This window comes from Tachysurus vachellii, chromosome 2 (genome assembly GCF_030014155.1).
Source record: "Tachysurus vachellii isolate PV-2020 chromosome 2, HZAU_Pvac_v1, whole genome shotgun sequence".
NCBI classification, from domain to species: Eukaryota; Metazoa; Chordata; class Actinopteri; order Siluriformes; family Bagridae; genus Tachysurus; species Tachysurus vachellii.
Window position 1 is genome coordinate 23,988,214 of NC_083461.1, and position 21,887 is coordinate 24,010,100.

Consider the following 21,887-nt stretch of genomic DNA (forward strand, 5'->3'; position numbering starts at 1 on the left):
ATTAGACTTGTATTTAAACGTTTGTATTGCTCTCTAATGAACAAGGCTGACGTGACTGAGGTGAGGAAAAACTTCCTTAGATGGAAGAGGAAGAAACCTTGAGAGGAAACAGACTCAAAAGTGAATCCATCCTCATTTGGGTGACACTGGAGGGTGTGATTATAAACTGTTATAAACGCTGGAGAGTGATATTATAAATAATGTCCTTTCTAGTCAGATACAGTCTGATAATTGTGTATTGATGAGGAGATTGTTGTCCTGAAAGACCACATGGCGTCGCCATCTTCTCCGTGAATGTCCGAAATCTTCATGGAGCGGAACACAAGTGGAGCTCATGTAATATGTAGAACGCCTGAAGATGTTTCGCAGGTAGTGGCGCCGTCATGATTTCTCCTAAATGGCACAGAATTTTATCTTGAAACTCGGTTTCCTTCCTAGTTTTCTCAGAAAGCAGCTTTAGTGCAAAATACAAATTCCAAATGTGTTTAAAATTGCAATTTTTTTTATATAGCGTGATTATAATTAACATACTTTAACTACACTGGATAGTCAAGAGCTTTGAGCATCTTATGAATATGAGCATATGATTATACAGTAAGTTGTTGCTATGGTAACAAGCACATTAATATAAACCTGTGCGTTTTGAATTCCAGACAGCACGAACTTCAGAGCCGCTGTTATTAAAGATTAATTAACTCCATCAGATCTGAGAGTGGGGTATAATTGTATATCACTTTAGTAGCGAGACTTGTCTCATGATTCCTTTATCGTACCCTAGACTATGGTCAGTTCAACCACAAGAGCATTGAGGTCTGGGGTTCCATTGGTGGTCCAGTTCAACCAAAAGTGAGAGTCAGGGATCTTCATCTGTGATGCGGGGCACGAAAAGTGTGTAATTTTAAAGAGCTTTCACAACAGAAACTGCCTTAAAAACTTATTACTGCCTTTAGACAACAAGGCAAATTGTCTCATAAATAAAAGCTAATGACAGGGAAAGCAAAATAAGCTGACACTAAGCTTTACTAAGCTTCACCCAACACTGAGACCTTAAAATATATGTTGGGTTAAAGGTGGGGTGCATGATGTTTAAAGCCAATGTTGACATTTGAAATCACCAAAACAAAACTAACCCAAATGGGTGTCACCCCTGTTTTGATAGCTCCGCCCCACACATACATACGTAACCCAGGCAACTATTATGGCGGAACCTGTTGGGGCAGCTGGCTGAGGGGATATTTTTTATCAGTAAATGAACACAGTGAGTAATACTATGGTGATACAAATGTGTTTTTGTAGTACTGTGTGTTGTACCGTGAAAGGTTTAGCTCTGTTTCACGCGAAAGACGTTCAGTTCTCTCCAGCGCTGTAGAGCTGATCCTATATTAACACGGGTCCTACTTCTTGCCTTATTGTAAGCCTTTTTTCGCTTTGCGTTTTAATCTGCCATGTCAATGTTTCAACCGCTTTCCGCTAATGTCAGACATGCGCACTGAACACACTCACTCTCTCGCATATTGACAAGACACGCCCCTTTCTGCTCATTGGCTACACGTTTGTTTTGTTTGTCGGCCCGACTCAGTTTTCTGAAGCATTTCTCATACATCATGCACCCCACCTTTAAAATAACTGTATTATAAGGTTGAGTATGATGTTTTTTTCTGAATATGTCTCTGTAAAGACTCCAGTGAAACAGCAGTCATTTGTTTTTGCATCGATCTTTTGAATTGCTGATGTATGACATTATGTTGTGACTTGTGACACTTATTTAAGTGTTCATTTTATTGTAAATTATTTCACAAATTTCAACATTTATTTCATTTTTTCTAAAATACGTCATTGTAAAACCTCGCATTATTTACACAGAGATTGTTGCTGTTTTTATCCTTTTTGTTCTCCATGCTGTTCCCAGTTCAGGGTCATCACATTGGTCCATATTTGATTTAGGAACAGGGTTTAGATCAGATGCCCTTCCTGATACAACCCTCCCATTTTTATCCAGACTTGGGTCTGATTGGGACTTGGGACTGAGTGTTGTTTGGTTTGGTTTTCTGCTCAGGAATCACACCCAGTGATTTACACCCAACCTATGTACAAACTCCAACACATGAACATTGCTCGCCAAGAAACCTGCATGGAACCATTTTTTGGCAAGGTTCCCCCGGCCAAGTAACAAGTAACAAACCAGAGCGTTAAGTAGAAAAGAAACCTTCAATACCAGTAAAGGAACCAAGGAACATCAGCCAAGAGAAGAGTTATTCTTTATAGCCTTTATTTCCAAATTCACATGTACATTAACAAGAATCAGTTATTATTAAAACACACAAGAACAATATTGAAAATCACATTTCTCAAGCTAAAATGTACAAGTGCAGAATTAGGTGAATGGTGTCAATGACTGCAGGATGGCAAACCCACCATTACGCTCAAAGTGGTGGCCTTCCATCTTTACAAGGTCATTTCAGGATTGCGGTTCCTTTCCCCTTGACATACTCTTGTACACGGAACACAACTTCTTTCACCCAGGGCAAAACTTCCAGAAGCCCACATACAGTATACAAACCCCATCAAAGACCATTCAAAAACACATTGCTGATCCATAGAAAACAAACCAACAAACAGAAAAGTCCAGATAACTTAGCATGCAGATTAACATGGTGCGAGCAACAACCGCTGAACTGCTCTGCTATATATATTTTTTGACATTTTTTCAGCACTCAGTATTCCTTGGCAAATAGACGAATCCTAAACGTTAAAACACACAGATTATATAACTAACGCTATCTATACAGCTCCTCCTCCATCATAAAGAAAGGGGGGGTAATTTTTTTGGGTAGTATATTCCCTTCTACGGCTATACGGTGCAGAAAAAAAGCACAATCCCGATTACAGAATATACAGTAAAAAGAACAGTGTTTAAACTTGGAGGTGATGCGGAAGCATGCAAGGAGCGTCGATAGACACTTTGAAGCGTGATGCGCGTGCTGTGACAACGCAGGCTGGGCTACTAAGGGAGAATCTGAGCAGTGTCATTTGTTGAAAGCTTGATTTTGTACCTTAATTTAAAAAAAAAATGTGGTTTACAGTTTTTTACAATCGCTATGACAGTTTTTTTCCGTCTTTGCACAACATCCGTCTTTGTATGCTATACAATTAACACATTTCTTGTTGCTTTGATACAAAATGCATACAGTTAACACCAATTTAAAATGCTTTAACTTCTTTTACACACAAGCTCAACCAAGACCAAAACAATGTCATTTTACAGTCAAAATTACAAATGCTTTCATACTGTATGTCAGAACAGATAACATCATGTTCTAAACATAACTTATATAGGCTAAAGTCAAAGTGAACAGCTGTTCATATTGTGAATTGAAACACAAATATATTCCCTGTATTTTATTCCATTGCTAATGAGAAACAGCTTATTGCAGTTATGCAAATATATAAATCACAGCTGATTCCCATCTAGGAACCACACTCAGGTGTTGAGGTTTTTTCAATCGCCTCTTTGGGCTGATCTTGTGTGGAAAAGGAACAATATAGAGCAACACAAAGAGAGAAAGAAAGAAAGAAAGAAAGAAAAAAATGTCTGCACGAGGGAAAGGAAGACGAGTACCAGGACAAGGGAGAGGAGTTAGAATGCGTGGTGGTGCTCAAAGAAGGACCAGAGCTAGGGTAACTGATCAAATAAGAGCTACTCTCATTGACCATGTCATAAACCACGGGCTATCATACAGAGAGGCTGGTGAACGAGTACAGCCAAATCTCAGCCGGGACACAGTGGCATCCATTGTCAGTAATTTCAGAGAAACCAACAGGTAGGATATTGCTTCTCCTACAGCAAAGTGTAAATAATTTTACCATTTACTGCATTAGAGTGACTGTATGCCTCTGGGCTCTAATATGTAACTGTATTTTGTCCCTCTAAGGATTCAACGTCTACCTTCCTCAGAATGTGGCCAAATGAGGAAGACGGGGCAGATTAGAAGATTAATTTGTTTTTTATTATAATTCCGGTGCCTTTTCTGTTTCTATATTTTGCAGTAATGTCCTTTTGCAAATAAAGTCTTTGCTGCAGCAGTTCTGTGTCTGTAATTTTTTTTTACATAAACTGTACGTTTCATAAAGCTACTCTGAGATGGTCATTTGTTTTTTATATTGAATTTCTGCAGCAAAAGAAACAAAATGCATGCATTTACTAAACCCAACAAAACAAAAATTTAGAGAGGATTCAAAAGAAACTACTGTGCAAAACACAATCTATGATCAATACAATATATACTGTCTATTGTATAAGGGCAGACCTGACACATAAAATAATGCAGTTTCTGTAATTTCAGCTGATGATAGTGTTTTTTTTTGTCATTGTGTTATGATTGACTAAATGTTCCTGTTGAAAGAGAACATGTGTTAGTGTTTTGAATAAATATTTGATTTTAAAACATGTTTGCAGTGTTTTGTTAGACATGGTGTATTGTGTTAGTTTATTATTGTATTTTGAAAATTAGTTTTGGGGTTTAGTTTACAATGTGTGATTTTGAGCATGAAATTAACCGTTTTGCCAATTGTGTGTTTTAGGTGTGTTGGTGCGTTAAGAGTTTAGGAAACTTATGTAAAAACTTATATGTTAAATGTTAAGAGAAATGTTAAATGTAACTTATGTTAAATGTATTGAAAAAACTGTCATAGCGATTGTAAAAAACTGTAAAACAGGAGCATAGACAATGTGTCTTCCATGCATTTCAACTGGGGTTTGAAGGACAATACAAAAACACTATGTAGACTGTGAATGCGCAAAACGTGACAGACAGGTCAGCGAGGAAAGAAACGTTTTGCCGTTCGCTCAATAACCAACTTTTCACAGTACAAGAGTTTGGACATGAACAAAGCACGAAAATGAATACAAAACACTTCTGGGTTAAAGATACACTTGTTGTATGTAGTCTAATTTCATGAAGCATTTGAACTTAAAATCTTTCCCTACCACTGAATTATCACCAAAACACACAGTTCTAAATCACCAACAGCAGCTTGTTCATTACCATAATGATGAACGCCATTCAAAAAAAAAAAACAAAAGAAAATCATTCCGAAATTTTTTTTTAGTAAAATCAGTAACTTCAATTTCTTAACATTGGGCGAAGATGAAAAGACTTAATGTAAAAGCATTCAGGAATATAAATTCAAGTGAATTATTATCACCAAAGCTACATCGCAAAGCTGCAAAAGTGAAAAAGTTAAATAGGAGAGGCATCTACAATGTTGTACTGACAATAAAGAAAAAAAAACAAACTTAAGACTGCCAGCAGGCTCAACACTTTTTTCCATAACAAATACATCTCATATCCACAGAATAATACTGTAAGAAAAGTGGCTGACAAACAACGTTTCGTTTACATGAAGCTCGCCAAATCCACTCGAAATATCTCAGAAATCGAATTTAGTTTAGAAATATTTGTACGTGGACACAATGTTAAGCAACGTAATGTTTGGAGAAACAATAAAAGTATTTCCTCGGAGTTCCTACAACCGTATTATCATTTAAGTGGGTTACTATTTTAATTCTTACTTCATGCTTTTAATTTTTCTGACTTCTTGTGAATCAAATGAATGTAAAACCTTCTATAAGCATGACGAGAAAAATTTTCCATTCTTACCAGACCATCCAATATTTTTTGCAGTTTTGGGAAGCTGGGACTGATCAAACAATTCAAACCAATGGTTTAGAAAACAGGACTGATGTTGTCAAAGTAAAAGAAGGAAATAATCGAATGTAGGAGGTTCAGCTAAAGAGACAAATGCAAATGACGTTGCAAATTTTGAACAGTGATAGTGAGGGGCTCCTTGATTCGGGATCCTCATTGGCAACAGAAATGGGGAGGTGAAGACTTTCCGATGTCTGTAAGTGACTGAAACAAATAGGTTGTAGGACTGTGGTCTGAGGACAAGGGGAGAGTTCACAAGCCCTGCTTGGCCAACGACGCGCTCACCTCATCTGCAAGGGTGGCGAGCTGAGGTGGGTCAGCCATGTTGATGCTGCCAGAGGAGGAAACAGTGCTGAGCTGCTGGGGAGATTCTTCCAGGGAGATGATCTCAGCGCCATGGTCAGTCCGCGCCTTCGCCTGCTCCCGGAACATCAGCTTGTGTGTCTCAATCTGGAACGAGCAAAAAAAAAAAAACCCCTAATGTTCACTTGGTTTTCAAGGTACATAGGGGTTCTACATCTCATGCTGGTCTGTGTGGTGTGTGTACTGTGTAGTTACTTTCCTGTGGCTTTATTGTATAGAGATTTGTTGCTCTTGTTGTCTTACTCTTCAACCGATCTGCCCTTAAAGGGGAGAAGAGGTTTTTCTATTCATAAAAGATTTCATGTTAACGATTTTTGTTTTGGACTGAAATCCTCTTTCACTAATTATGAGAATACTGAGGAGATGAGAATAAAATCATGGAAAATGTTAATATTACAATAATATTACAGACGCCCCCTTGTGGCGAAGGGAAAAAACGCTATCAGTGTACAATAACAATACATAAAAAAACATACACTATTACCTGATGTAACATTTACTTAAATATGTGCTAATGTTGAGTTAAGGCATGGACAAATCACGCACAAATGAAGCACAGACTTTAACGACGGCAGTAGGACCCAGGGCTCTTCCAAGTGCCCCTCTCCTTCACCCAGAGCTTGTACTATTAATGTAGTTGATTATTATTATTATTATTATTATTATTATTATTGCGTCTTATTGTACATTCAATAAAAAGGATCAGTTTAAGTTATGAAAGTAATAATTTTTTGTTACTCACGCATGACGTCATCAGACTACTGTCATAGTTAAGGTTAGAGCTTCGTTAGTGCGTGATTAGTCCATGACTTAACTCAACATTAGCTCATATTTAAGTAAGTGTTAAGTCAGGTATTAGTGTATGATTTTTCATGTATTGTTATTGTACAGTGTTAGCGTTTTCCTGCTTAAACCTTTAGCCACAAGGGGGCGCCTGTAAAATTATTGTTTATATTTAAGTAAGTATTCAATCAGGTATCAATGCATCTCAATATATCTTTTAAATTTTTTTTTAATTCACCACCAGATTGTCAAAAAACATTTTTTAGTGTAGACACAAATATGGTACAGATTAATTTACAGCTTAAAAATGCACAACTTAAAACATGAAAGTGCCTAAATCGACATGTGTATTTTGACGTGATATGGACCGTGCTGTTTTGATACTTCTACTGACCTCCTGCTGTTTTCCATTGAAAATCATATAAACCATATAAACCAGAATTAAGTTCGATTAGTCCACCACAGAAGAAAAGGTAAAGCATTACAAAGCAAAGACAATTCTGTGTGTTCAGCATGATTAAGGTGCTCCTTCGCTCCTCACACACCCTCCAGTTCTATTTTTGCGAGAAGGTATTTACGGTGCCACTCCATTAAATATTTAAGCGGATGGATTTCATACACACCCCCTTCCTAGATACTTACTGGATTCTTCAATCTTTATCTGGGGGTTGCTGAGGAGGATGGGTTCTGGGGAGACACTGATGGATGATGGGGTGGTGGGGTCACTGGGGTCTGGGGAGAGTGAGCCCTCGTTTAGGGGCGTGCCTGCACCTCGGGCTTTTTCTCTCTAAACCCCACACCATGGTGGCAAATGAATGGTGACATAAGCAACATACGAAACCAAAAACATAACAAAAATGAATTAGATGGTTGCAACATAAATTACACAGGGAATGCAAAATGAGAACAAATTCTTGGGTCAATAGAAAATAATAATAATAATAAAAAAAATAAAAAAAAAATGGAAAAGTACCCAACAGAAAAGCAAAATATGACCGGTATTAAACACTAAATGGCCAAAAGTTTGTGGATGCCTTACCATCATAATCAAGGTTGTGTAGAGGCAAATAATTGTATAAAGTGTCTCTGTTTGTTGTAGATTTACAATTCACTGGAACTGGAATTCACTGTAATAAATATGCTCCAGCATGACAATGCCCCTGTGCACAAAGTGAGCGTCATTAAGACATGGTTTACTGATGGAAAAACTGCCGTGTCCTGCACAGATCCCTGACTCTGACTTATGTAACCCCACTGAACACTTTAGGAATGATCTGGAACCCCCAGACTTCCTTAACATCCTAACATCATGTTAATACTGGGCAGTGGTGGCTCAAGTGGATAAGGCTCTGGGTTGTTGATTGGAATTTTGGGGTTTAAGCCCCAGCACTGCCAAGCTGCCACTGTTGTATAATGAAGCAAGGTCCTTAATCCACACTGCTGTATCATAGCTGCCCCTGCAATCCAACCCCAATTTCCTCGGTTGCAATATGCAAAGAAAAGAATTCCACTGTGCTGTGCTGTAACGTATACAGTATGTGGCAATAATAAAGGCTTCTATTTCATTCATTTCATTCATTTCATTAATGCTCTTGTAGCTGAATGATCACAAATCCCCACAGCCATGCTACCATAACCCAGTGGAAAGCCTTCCCTGAATACTGGAGCTTATTATAGTCCACATGTCAGGTGTCCACAAATTATTGGCCATATAGCGTTTATTTATAACTGTTTCTAGACCGGGCTGAATTATAGATTATAGGGTGTGGATCCGAGCGGCAAACAAAATAGAGGTGATAAGAAAGCCGTAAATGATAACGGAAGGAAAGAAGTTGAATTCTCTTGGACATTAGATCAATCACTAGCCCTAAACCTATTAAAGGAAATTTGACAAAAATTCTGATGAAAAAAACAAACTAATAATGAAGTTTGCTCTAAAATTGTGTTTTTTCTACCTTGAACATAAGTTGCTAAAAATAAATAAACAGAATTTCACCAAATATTACACAAATTTCTGTTTTTTACAGTAGGTCTGTAAGAAATATTTCTCAAACCTTGCTAGGTGAGTGATTTACTGAGTGAAGCCACAGAGAAACATACATTAGCCAAATCGGTTTGATGCTCCTGCACGACTGTGGAGTCCTTACGAACCCTTAAAAAGGTATTTCCATACTCATTCATACAAAAGGAGGGAATGTTGAAGGAACCCAGTGTAAGATCAACCATCTAAAAGGATGGATCTAACAAAACCCTTTATTTTGTCTTACCCTTTTCTGACCGCCTCCAGCCACGTGGCCAATGTTGTCTAGAGAGCCGATCTTTGACTGCGCCTTGAATTCTATTTTCTCTGATCTGATCTCAATGTTTCCACCTCCTACAAGGAAGAAAATGATTCACGATGGACCATACGGACCTAATGTACAATATACAAATGTACTCAATCGTGGGATCACTGTTATGAACAAGAGGGTCTACCTGGCTTGTGGCGGATGTTATCTTTTGAGCCACATTTCGCCTGCACGCTGCTAAAGTCCAACTTTTTGTGAACAATCTGGATCTGCAAAGCAAGAGAGTAAAAACAGTGGAGGTTTAAGGAAGTGGACAACAGATGGCGTAGTTAGTCCATACATAATGCATTACACAACACGAAAGACACACAAACTCTGGCTGACTCTAGTCTACTGGAATCAAATAGCGTAAAGGTAGAATCATAAATTCTTTGCATGCCAGCCTAGCTTTGACATGATTATCATATGGAAAACTTTGTTAGCTTGGCTCTGAGACATTCTGAGATTAAATATTCATTTAGTTCTAAAAATGCCTTCAAATGCCTTCAGGTGCACAGTCGAAGCTTAATAAATCACAAATAAATAACCTTTCACTGCATGGCGCCACAACAGAAGCGCGGCACAACTGTGTATAATCCCAAATTCCTAAAATAGACTTGATGACCTCACTGCCATGACAGCCCACAAAGGTCAGGGGATTTTCTGGATAAAAAGACAGCACTTGTCCTCAGGATGAGGTCATCTCCTTTCTGAGGCAAACCGCTGGCTACAAAGGGCCTCTCGACCCAGCTGTCCAGAGCGACACAAACTAGCCACTGTGTGGAGCTGAGGGACGGAGAGTCATTAGAGTTCTTCAGAACTAGAGGAGCACAACAAAATAACCTCCAGCTCGAGCTAAACAGAAGCAGGATTTACACTGGAGTGCTGTTCATGAACAGCAATAACAACACACCTGAAGTGTTTTGTTCCAGTTTTTTATTCATTAATAAAAAAACGAGAAGGTGTTCATGTTCTTGTCTTGCTGTGGAAACAGCACAAAACTCTCTGTTCTGAAGAGTCTCTTGTGTCAGAAAACATCTAAAAGTTTACCCCTGACTGTTACAACGGAAAAACTTATCCTATCACTGACTACAGACAACGACCATGGAATATACTGTTCTTAAAATGAGTCGATTATTATAAACCTTGACAGCTGAACCTACCGTCAGAGCTGCTGTTACTGAAGCTCAACCACCCTGCTGACCAATCATAATCAAGCATTCCAGAGCGCTGTGGTGTAACACCTCATAAAGTACTTATCTAATGGTAAGTCAATAAAAACGTGTAGAAAAGAATAAACAAATGACACATCTGAAAAAACTCATTTCACTCCTTCAGTCCACACCATCTCAATCTTCTCAGAGAGACGGAATATGGCAAAAATAAGTAAAGTCCAGCAAATTTGTCAGAGCTTTTGGTCCATGGATAAAAATCTGTGGTAACCTGCCAACATTCTGACTACTGCACCTTCAAGAGCAATAATGCCAGACCCCAAGGTTTTCAAGACTGTGCTTCAAAACTTTAACATCTACAGGACAACGTGTGCAATGGTGAAAGAAACCCCATAGGCAACTGCATCATTAATGAACCTATCCAGCAAGTACAAGTGTAATGCCACAGAGTCACAGTGCCAACAGAACAGATGGAGTTTTAAATGTCAGGAAGTAAGTGATCAAGTGAACAGAAGAGCTCAGAGATCTACAATCTATTAACATTCACTGGTGCAGAAAGGTTTTTTGAGCAGATTGAAATAAAAAAAACACATCAGAGAGACAGAGCTATTAGTGACAGTTGAAACCACACAGAGAAAATATTGCAAGTCTGGAGATATTCCTTGTTTACTAACTTTGCCACCTCCGGGTGTGTGTTTGATATTGTCTTTGGAGCCGCAGCGAGCCTGCACATTACCTAAGTCCAACTTCTGATCGAGAATCTGAACCTGAAAGAATAAACAGGTTTTGAGGAAGATAAGAATTTTCACCATCAGAACTGTCTGTGGAGACAAGGGAAAGGGGCAAGAGCGAAGAAAAGACCCCATCATTATGACACACAAAGTTTGACTTTCAAATCCAGTAAGATAAAAAAAGAAAAGATAAAACATTGAGGGAAATCCAGATGAGCTCGTTTTAACAAGGTCTCCACAAATAGACAGTTTAGGAAGAACCAAGGCTTGAAAGTGTTGAGTTCATCCCGTACTTACTCACATTTCTTCTCTGGGTACTTTGGTGACATTGTGTTTGGAGTCACACTAAGACTAAACATTGCTGAGTTATCTGTTCTGACTAAAAGCAGAAAGAGCTGCATATGAGGACCAAAACAAGGAAATGAAAGAAAACCACAGGTTGCAACTTCTCAGAAGAAGGATGATCTCATTTATGTCTATTTCTGTTCCAGAATGTTTTTTGTTGTCATGCATTATTCGGTTTTCTTCATTAATTACCAAATTATGTACCATGTAGGATTTCCAGGATCAGGATTGGGATACTGTAATGTATACCAACAGGAATGGGTCAGTTTTGAGTGTCTCACTATTGTTTAGTTTGATGTTTGATTAGTTTTTACTGTGATGAATAGTTTTCATCGGTTATGGATAAACCTATGAGTAATCTCGTTTAAAGAGATCTGCTTTGGAAGAGCAAATTGTTTTCAACTTTATGATTGAGGTGTTCACAGGTCCACTTAGATCCGAAAACCCGAGACCTGACCCGAGACCCGAACGGGTTCGGGTCTAAAAGTTTCACGTGTGACACGGGTCGGGTATAATAATAGTGGCATCGGGTCTCAGGTAATTTAAAATGAATGTGTTTTTACCGAACGGACCCCAAAAGACCCTAACTACTGTATCTCGCGTGTGTGCATCGACTCGAGTCCTTTTCCAACCTCTCCTCTGTTTGCCAAGACTGCTTGCGACATCGTGTGGCTGGCGGTAAGCTAATTTCCGTTGAAACAGACCTGTCAATCAATTTTGAATCCACGCTGTAGTGGTTACTTTAGTGAATCAGATAAGCATGGAGGCAATATCTGACATCACTAAAAAGCTGAGGGAATTCGAATATGCTGAGGTAAAACATCCATGGTCATCATCAGTGTGTGCAACATTTGGGTCCAGTCGGGTTAAAAAAAATTGCCAACCGGTTGGGTCTAATTTTAATTCGGTCTAATTCGGTCTAATTCGGTTTAATTGGGTCTAATTCGGGTCTAATTTTTTTGGGATTGTCTCAGGTCGGGTCTTATAAAAAAATTAAAAAATAAAATATGCACGTAGGGTTCAGGTAAAAACTGATTCGGGTCACTTCGGGTCAGGTACATTTCTTTAGACCGGAGAAGACCTCTATTTTATGATGATGTTTGAGGAGCAACATTAGGCTATAAGTAAAGATTTTGATGGTCATAACTGGAGAAACAGTGACCACTTAAGGTTCATTCTGTTGTTACTCACTTTGTCTTTGGAGCCACACTTAGACGGAATATTAGAAAGATCAAACCTCTGATCAAAAATTTGGACTTGCATGAGGTAATCATGGAGGAACATTTATCTGTACTAGAGGTTTATCATTGCCTTACTAGTTGTAATCTGAAACAAGATCATTGCCTTGAAAGCTGTTTCACTTGAGCTTGTAGAGCTTTCACATATTTATGTCTTAAAGATACTTTAAAAATCATAACATATGGTCTTCTGCTCCACATACCTTGCCTCCTCCAGGCGTATGCTTAATGTTGTCTTTAGAACCACATCGAGCTTGGACATTACTGAAGTCCACTTTCTGGTCAAGAATCTGGATCTGTATACAAGAGGCGGTACAGAAGAGCAAAAACTTACAAGCAATGTAACGACGAACAAAAAAGGCCGCTTCATGCTGAGAGAAATTTCCAGAATCTAAAAAAAGTACAAAAAGGCACACTCCTATCCAGTATTGGAATGGAATTTTAATGGAGCTTTGGTGATGATAACTGGAGGAAGAACCAAAACTCAAGGTTCATCCCATAGTTACTCACTTTGCCACCTCCGGGTACATGTTTGATATTGTCTTTGGAGCCACACTTAGACTGAACATTACTAAAGTCCAGCTTCTGATCAAGAATTTGGACCTGTAAAAAGGTAGAGGATTGGTAAAAGACTGAGAACACGCAGGGCAAAAGGGATCTGTTGGCTAACTGAGGAGTTTTGGAATAGCTACTTCAAATATCGAGATGTAAATGTCTAATGTTCTAAATGTTTAAAATCATTAAAATGGCCTGATTGCGTTAATGTGAAGAATAGTGTTCTAGTGTATTCTGCCCATAGTTTTCCTAAGATCTGAACATCCTGACTGAACCTAAATGAAAAAAATAGAAATGAGTGTAATAGTAGGAATTACCCGGCCTCCTCCAGGCTGGTGTCTCATGTTCTCAGTTGAGCCAACTTTGGAGCGCACGTTCTTCAGGTCAGGCAGGGGTGCGGCAGCAGCCAGAGGGGTTGGAGAACGGTTCTTCAATGAGCCAGGAGATTTGGGGGTGGAGCGAATGACTGCCACTTTCTTCATATCCTTTGCTACCGGGGTTTTACCACCTAGAGACTTGCTAGCCGGTGACTTAGGGGTGCCAGGACTACTTTGCCCACTTGCCTCAGGTGTCTTGGGAGACTCTGAAAGGAGAACAAAATATAAATTGTAGATCTGCTTTAAGAGGTTTCTTGAACATTTCCAAAAAGGTTGTTTTTAGTTCAAACTCCCTCCATTTAATCATGTTTAGCAACAAATATAGCAATATTACTGTTCTGAGCCCCTTGTTCATCTTTCTTGTGCACCAGATGCTCAGGATCAATAACGATTTTTCTCATGATACCAAGAATCTGAACTCTTCACCATTTTTTGTTTCACAAAATACTCCAGCATTCTTTGCACCATGAAGACAAATGTTGAAGACGGAAGCAAACATCTAAATCTTCTCTTAAATATGGTAGTCCCAAAGTCTTCTTCTTTTACCTTTTCCATTTTTCACTTGTTTCTTCGGATCCACTTTCACTGTATTAAAATAACAAAAAGAAAAAAGCAGTGTGAGGCAGTGCTGCTTACTTAATATAAACATGGGTTCAATCATTATTGGTTTTGGATTATGGACTGCACACATGACCAGTTTTCAATATAAATGATATCGGCTTCCACGTGTAACGGCTCTTAGTAGTGTAAAAAATTTCTTGCACTTATCAGACTCAAGAATCAATCAGTCGATTTATTCATTCATTTATTTTCTACCGCTTATCCGGACTACTTCGAGTCACAGGGAGCCTGTGCCAATCTCAGGCGTCATCGGGCATCAAGGCAGGATACACCCTGGACGAAGTGCCAACCCATCACAGGGCACACACACACACTCTCATTCACTCACACAATCACACACTACGGACAATTTTCCAGAGATGCCAATCAACCTACCATGCATGTCTTTGGACTGAGGGAGGAAACCGGAGTACCCGGAGGAAACCCCCGAGGCACGGGGAGAACATGCAAACTCCACACACACAAGGTGGAGGCAGGAATCAAACCCCCAACCCTGGAGGTGTGAGGTGAACGTGCTAACCACTAAGCCACTGTGCCCCATCAGTCTATTTATGTTTAAATGAAATATCATATTATAGATAAATTTAAACAACATTTAGCAGACGCCCTTAACCAGAGCGACTTACATTTTATCTCATTTTTATACAACTGAGCAATTGAGGGTTAAGGGCCTTGCTCAGGGGCCCAGCAGTGGCAGCTTGGTGGACGTAGGAATCAAACTCACAACCTTCCGATTGGTAGCCCAACACCTTAACCACTAGGCTACCACATCCCTAAATGTCCATACATCACAAACATCCATAAATCACTCTACTGTAGCTTTGGCCTCATGGTTAGGAGTGTTGTCTTGTTGGAAGCTTGACCTCTGTCTCATACTCAATTTTCTGCAAAACTATAAGAGGTTGCCTTCTACGATTGCCCTGCACTTGTTTCTCAAACCAAACTCACAAAATTATCCTAGATTTTCCACCAAACCTAGAATGGTTTCCTCTGCATGTTCCACAAGTTCCACAAGTCAGAGTTTTCATGTTTTTCTTCTATGAATCTTTCTCAATATATATAATTTTTACTTTTTAATAATGTTCATTAATACCCTGCTTTAAGGAAACCTACGGAATGATTTGTGGATCTTCCCAGTTCCTTTAACCTTTCCCTCTTGGTTGCTTGGATATAAAGTCTAAAATTCTTCAGACCATCCTGTTTTTGAAAGCTTGATGATGATGTGTAATTCATCATTGGTAATTCATGGTGATGCTTGTGGTGGAATGTTCTCTACATTCCTCTAATTAAATGTCATCTAAACCAGATTTAGTCTAGTTTGTGTATATCCATAAGATATAATACCAAATCCATTTTAATTCCAAGCTGTAATACTACTCAGTAAATTTTTATTATATAAGCAAAATAGGTCAATTATGGATCAACTGTAAAGTTCCAAGTAGAACCTCCGAGCTATAAACTTATATAAACTTAAATATTCTGTACTGATAAACACACAGTCTACAGCAGTGGTCCCCAACCACCGGGGGTTACAGACCAGTGCAAGTCCATCGGTCATTTGGTACCGGGCCTTACAGAAATAAAAAATAATTTCTTTAATTTACCTTTTATTGAAAATCACACTCTGAAAGATGTTCTATTAAAAAAAAATCTCTTTAATAACATAATATCCATCTGTCAGTCATGTGATACCAAAAATTAAGCCCTTTGTAGATCTACTTTGCACAGCAGAATAGGCCCAGTGATGAAAAAGAAGAAGAGTGTATATCTGCCAAGACAAAAAAAAGCCACGTTTAATAGAAAATATCAGGAGTCGTACTTAAAATACGGATTTATTCAAATAGGTGATTCTGATTCATATGTAGTAATACGTAGTGATAGGCTGTCAAATGAGGCAACAAAGCCTTCATGACTGCTTCGGCACATGGAGACCATGCATCCTGCATTAAAAGAGGCATTCACTAAATTCCAGGGGTTTCATTACCACGACGTAACATAAAGTGGGTGTGTTTCTGGAGGTCTTGGAAAAATGCCCTCTTTCAAAAAAAGAGCATACCTACGATGGATAATGAAGGACAAAACAGACGTACAGGTAGATTTTATATTTTATATCTATTATGCTTTATTATTTTACAGTTAAGCTGTTTTCGAAAACAAATAAACAACCAAAAACTACGGTTAGTGTTAGGGTTAGATTATCAAATAGGCCACGCCTACCCAATGACGCAATATCTGTTACGCTGTTCTGAAATCCCTGGAAATAAGTGCATCCCCATTAAAAAACAAGCCTCTGGAGTTTTTTGTAAGAAATAAAAATGAAAACTAAAAGGACAGAAGCAATTATTGAAGGTCAACACATCAACAAATGTGTGCGCTAAAACCGTCTTGTTGCAACCAACCACCCCCAAGTCCGGGCTGTGAAATTATGTCTTACATGAAACCAGTCAGTGGTGCACAATAAGTTGGGGCCCACTGGTCAACACTCTCACCTGACTGAGGAGGAGTCATCGCCGGGATCTTCGTGCCAGCAGCGTAAGGCCTGCTTCCTGGAGCCTTAAATACAAAAGAATTTGCCCCTGGCTTGTCATAAACAAAGAAATCTACATCCAGATCTTCCAGATGACTTGATATCTTATTGAATGTGAGCTTCTAAAGGATGATAAAGCTAAACTGACCGATAAAGATAAACAGTTATGCTCATACACTGCAAACCACAATTTTAAATAGCTTCTACTGTCAGTAAATAATCGGTTTAGATTATGTCACTTAAAATGGTGGACATCTTACATGCAGCGAAGGTGTTAGAAAAAACAGAAGAAGAGCACACGGCCACTGGAGTCGGAGTGGAGATTAAGTCATTTACAGCAGAAGCAGGAGAGAGGTTTGCTCAGTGACTTTACTCACCCTTGTCCCTGGTGGTAAAGCACTAATGGAAGCTGAGGAATTTTTCACAATGTTGGAAGGTCTTTTTTGGGAAGATAGTCTAGCTTTGGCAGGAGGTGCTTTGAGTGTCTTAAGACGTGTCATAAGATGAAAATGAGTGAATCAAAACAATACAGATTGTGAAAAAAAAAGTGGAGAGGTGAAGAGGAGATGGGGTATTATTATAAAATAATATAAGAAAACAAAATGATTTCTTACCCGCTTCTCAATGTCATTGTCAGTCTTGGGTTGAGCTGCCAGAGAGAAAAAAATTGGGTCAAAACTTGGGTTTGTTACAACTTTTTTCCTCAGGTTCGCCCTATTATACCAGAATAGACACATGGACCACAGGGAACAGCCATGCTTTTAGAGTTCCTAGAGAAACTGCTCTAGCTGTATTTGTTATGCTGTGTTTAAAAGTGTGCGTGGGCTAGGACGCTAGCAGTTCTGTCTTTTTAATAACAATAGCTGAGCGATGATCACAAGAGCGTACAAACAAATTCATGCAGATGTGACATGCTGAACGGGGAATTGTGGAAATGTGGTCAGGGAGCGTGGCCTTCGTCAATTAGCACAAAAACAGGCCTTGTTACTGTCAACCAAGATCAAAGCACAGCAGGGTGACAAGTATATATGAAAGGAAAGCATAAGAAAATAAATATTTGTGAGGCAACAGGCGATTTCCTTCAATGTTTATTGCGTTTATTTCTCTGGACATTCTTTATAGCAAAAGGGAAATGCGGCACAGCTTAAAAATAGATCTGAAAAGCAAAGATAGACGGAAGTAAAACAAGAGAGACTGAGCCGGGATTTGGGTGAACAAGACATCACAGACCTTTGAACTGAGATACGGGTACGCGAGATTTTCTACTCGGTGAGCCGTAGGATGTGACTGGAGAACCGTTTGAGTCCATCAAAGAAGGAACGGCTTCGTTTCCTTCTGTCTCTAGATTTCCAGGATGATCTTCATCTAAATTACTGTGATCTTTATGCGGTACCAAGTAAGGGTCTGTCGCTGAGACTGAACTCAGACACTGCATGTGTCCTTGTGCTAGCAGAGCATCATTGACAAAGTCCTGATTCGGTGTAGCACCTCCTTCGGTGTGTACACAGCTCGGATCCACCGATAAATCACCATTGGGACAATGCAATGTGCTCATACTTGGTGTATCTTCCTGTTGAATCATCACGATGTGTTCCCCATCGTTATGACCTCTTTCAGTGGAGTCCTTGCAGGGTTCTTGAAGATATTCTTCAGGAACAGAGACACTCTCACTTTCTGTGATCTTATCCCCGACGGCTGTGAGATCTTCCAGAGCTGAACTGCGAATTAAGAAGGACACAGGAAGCTCGCTCTCCAGGGACAGGCTCCTGGTGCGATCAGGGCTGACCGGTCCATGGTGCAGATGCTTAGAAGGGCCACTCCAGCTAGTCATTAGAAAATGTTCTTCTTCTTCTTCTTCTTCTTCTTCTTCTCCTTCTTCTTCTTCTCCTTCTTCTGGTATACTCTGGTCTAAAAAGCCTCGAGTCCCCAGGTCTTGCCAATCTTCACCATAACCCCCTGAAGCACAGTCATCTGCTACATCTGGAAATATTGCAGCATTTGCTTTCAGTCCATGAAATAGCATCTTTTGGATTTCATCATTAATGCAAGGCCACAACTAGATTTCTAACATCTAACCAATCAGTGCCACTTTTCCACAAGAAGAGAGGTTTAAATATGAATAGATCACAGACAGACGATGATCAAAACAAAACAAAACAAAACGATGGAATGGAATGATAGAACCACTGAGCAGCCCTGATATGAATATAATTATGAACCAAGATTATGAAAGGTGACCAGTTTTGTTTAAAGAAAACTAGTTTATATGTAACACAGTATCAAACAGGGTCACAAAGATGAATATGGCATGGTATGAGTTACAGTCATGGGAAAGTAAACACCCTTGTATAATTCTATGTTTGTAGTCATTCAAGGCATAAATAACAACCGTGGGGTCCTCAAAAACCTCTAGAAACCTCTAGATTTCAAAATTAAGTCATTTTTCCCAAAAAGTAAACCAATATTCAGAACCTTTGTGGGGGAAAAAATTAAGTACACCCTATAACTCAGGAACATACACAATGCTGTTGCAGGATCTGTGCATGAACTGAAGCAATGCTGTAAAGAAAAGAAGACCAAAATTTCACCAAAAGGATGTGAGCGACTGATAAAATCCTACAGGAAAGGTTTACTTCACGTTATTTTCGATAAAAGCTCTTCTATATGTCAATGAAAGTAAAGGGTTCACTTATTTTTCCACAACTACGTTTTGGTTTACTTTTTGGGAAAAGATGGCAATTGAAATCTGTTGTTGTTGTTATTGTTGTTTTTTATATTGAAATTGAATAACACGATTATTTAGGGCTTGAAGGAGGGTTAATTTCAGGATTATTTAGGGCTTGAAGGAGGGTTAATTTCAGGATTATTTAGGGCTTGAAGGAGGGTTAATAACATTATGAATACTGTTGGAGACGTACCTGTGGGACCTCCGGCTTGTTCATAAATGCCATGTATCACATAAGGAGGAAGAAACAAGCAGGAATTAGAGAACTGTAATTTCTAAACCCATTTTCTCATGAACGTACACCAGAAAAAAAAAAGGGGTGGGGGGCAGATGCCAAGTTCGAATGCTGACAGATAGGTAATGCATTTAAAGGGTTACCTAGAAATAATACAATAAGATACAAAAACACTCTAACAGATGCTTTAAGTTGGAAGTGTAAAGTAAATAGTTTGCTAATAAGAGAAAGTTTTTCGAACAAGCTGTCATGACACGCCAAGCAACTGCTGCTGAGAGAACCTTTGGCACTTCGCTCAACATCACACGAGAAACAAATGACAGAATCTACTACATTATCTCCTGACTGAAAGAGTTTAAAAACACAGCATGTTAAATCTCCAGCTTGCAAAAAAACATTCACTTTCAAGTGATGCCAAATAAAGAAGAAGAACAACAAACAACTAATAGCAGATGCACTACGAGCAACACAAAGACAAAAGGTTGTAGACGTTAGTAATTGGTCAAAGCCAGAAGGCAAAACCATAGCGTTCCAGCAAAAAAAAAAAAGCAAAACACAACGCATCGATCATGAAAGGCAGCAATCAGTGGTTGGTGGCACCTACCACTCTGCCCATTTGAATCAGCAGGAGCAGATGCTGGCTGAGCTTCTCCATATGCTTCTGTAGAATCCACCAACCCCTCTATTAGACAACAGTTGAGACCCTTTAATTAGTCAGCACCAATGTTAGCAGCAGGTTAACTCTTACAAGGCGGAAAGTCTCGAGTCATGAGACTTGCTTATATATGTTTTAAGATTATATATTCATGGTGAAGTTTAGAAATGACACAAAAAAAGAATTGGGGTTAAAGTTAAAATGCAGGACACTATCAGGTTCCATGAAGGTTTATGTTTATTGTATATCATTTACAATCATGTCAGAAAAGTCAGTTCTGTCAAATATCATGCAAAACTGATGTCTGTTATTTTAGCACAGTTTTTCTGACCGTGATTACACAAGGTTTGTTTTTTACCCTGTTGCTCCTCCTTATTAAGGGCGTCGATCTCATCCTGGGGAAATTCGTGCTAACTCTGGATCTTTATTGTCCTTCATTGAGATACTTCAAAAACTCCATATGCAGATTTAAAACTAGGTCCTTTATGTTTCATCAGGTTCTGGCACTTCAGAAATACAGGATTTGAGGTTTTAGAAATAGACATTTCATAGTGGGTTTTTTAGCAATTTTGCTTTATGGTGTAAGAAGGAGGTCATAAGAAAATCACTGATTGATCAACGTAGCCCTTACTCCAAACTTAGCCGTTCATTACGTCACCTTTGGCTAGTTCATTACGAATAAAAGCCAGAAAACATCTGAATTTCTGATTTCTACTATTCCACTATTTACTAACTCACTGTCACTATCCTGATTAGAGTCAATGGAGACTAACATTGGAACACTGGGCAAAAACTGACAAAATCAAAGAACCCAGAAGAAAACCCATACAGAAGAACATGAGAAGAACACACACTCATGCTAACAGATTATCACCTGATTTCTAACTGTAGATATCTGTTCATCACCACTAATTTCCTCAAATTCAGTACATTATCGTGGGTTTCCACGGAAAAACGTAAGACCAATGGAGATACACGGAGAACAAGCTTGGAGTTGAAATAAATGAAGAACCCATTCACATGCAAATCAAATCGCATCTCAAAAGGCTTATTCATGAAGCTCGAATTATTCACTTAGATTAAATCAGTTAAGATAAATAAAGTAAAAGAAAATCCTAAATAAAATCCTTCATACCGCCAAGAAAGCTATTTAGTTTTAAGACATGTTCAGAGAAAAACACGGTGCACAGAAGTAGCAGACATCTCGAGCTAATAGCAGTGTTCAGCATAACACACACGACCCTCCTTACCAGAGAGATTCATCTTAGATTCACTCTTGAATCTTAATTTCTAGCATTGCTTTATTTCTCCCAATATTAAAATATTGGGAGAAATAAAGCAATGCTAGAAATTAAGATTCAACTCACAATGTAAAAAATGATAATGACTTCAAATTAAACGTCTTAAAGCATTAGCAAGACAATTTGGCAAAAGTAATCAAATAAGAGGCAGAAACAGAACAAACAGGGACTTCGGTAACTTAAGTAAAGTTCATGCCAGATCGAACTATTTTAGCCTTCACATG

General features: G+C 38.8%; 1 protein-coding gene across 1 annotated transcript in view; it reads right to left on the reverse strand.

Moving 5' to 3' along the window:
- Nucleotides 1-2,252: 2,252 nt before the first annotated feature.
- mapta (microtubule-associated protein tau a) overlaps nucleotides 2,253-21,887 on the reverse strand; it is a 29,199-nt gene continuing 9,564 nt past the window's right edge. The window contains exons 4-16 of the mRNA XM_060863931.1: nucleotides 20,312-20,389; nucleotides 19,666-19,680; nucleotides 17,978-18,727; nucleotides 17,362-17,396; nucleotides 16,710-16,773; nucleotides 14,146-14,184; nucleotides 13,540-13,805; nucleotides 13,178-13,270; nucleotides 12,871-12,963; nucleotides 11,028-11,120; nucleotides 9,330-9,411; nucleotides 9,122-9,228; nucleotides 2,253-6,158 (exon numbers count right to left, since the gene is read on the reverse strand). Coding sequence (XP_060719914.1) covers nucleotides 5,961-6,158; nucleotides 9,122-9,228; nucleotides 9,330-9,411; nucleotides 11,028-11,120; nucleotides 12,871-12,963; nucleotides 13,178-13,270; nucleotides 13,540-13,805; nucleotides 14,146-14,184; nucleotides 16,710-16,773; nucleotides 17,362-17,396; nucleotides 17,978-18,727; nucleotides 19,666-19,680; nucleotides 20,312-20,389 — 1,913 coding nt within the window. The 3' untranslated portion in view covers nucleotides 2,253-5,960. The remainder of the gene's footprint in view (nucleotides 6,159-9,121; nucleotides 9,229-9,329; nucleotides 9,412-11,027; nucleotides 11,121-12,870; nucleotides 12,964-13,177; nucleotides 13,271-13,539; nucleotides 13,806-14,145; nucleotides 14,185-16,709; nucleotides 16,774-17,361; nucleotides 17,397-17,977; nucleotides 18,728-19,665; nucleotides 19,681-20,311; nucleotides 20,390-21,887) is intronic.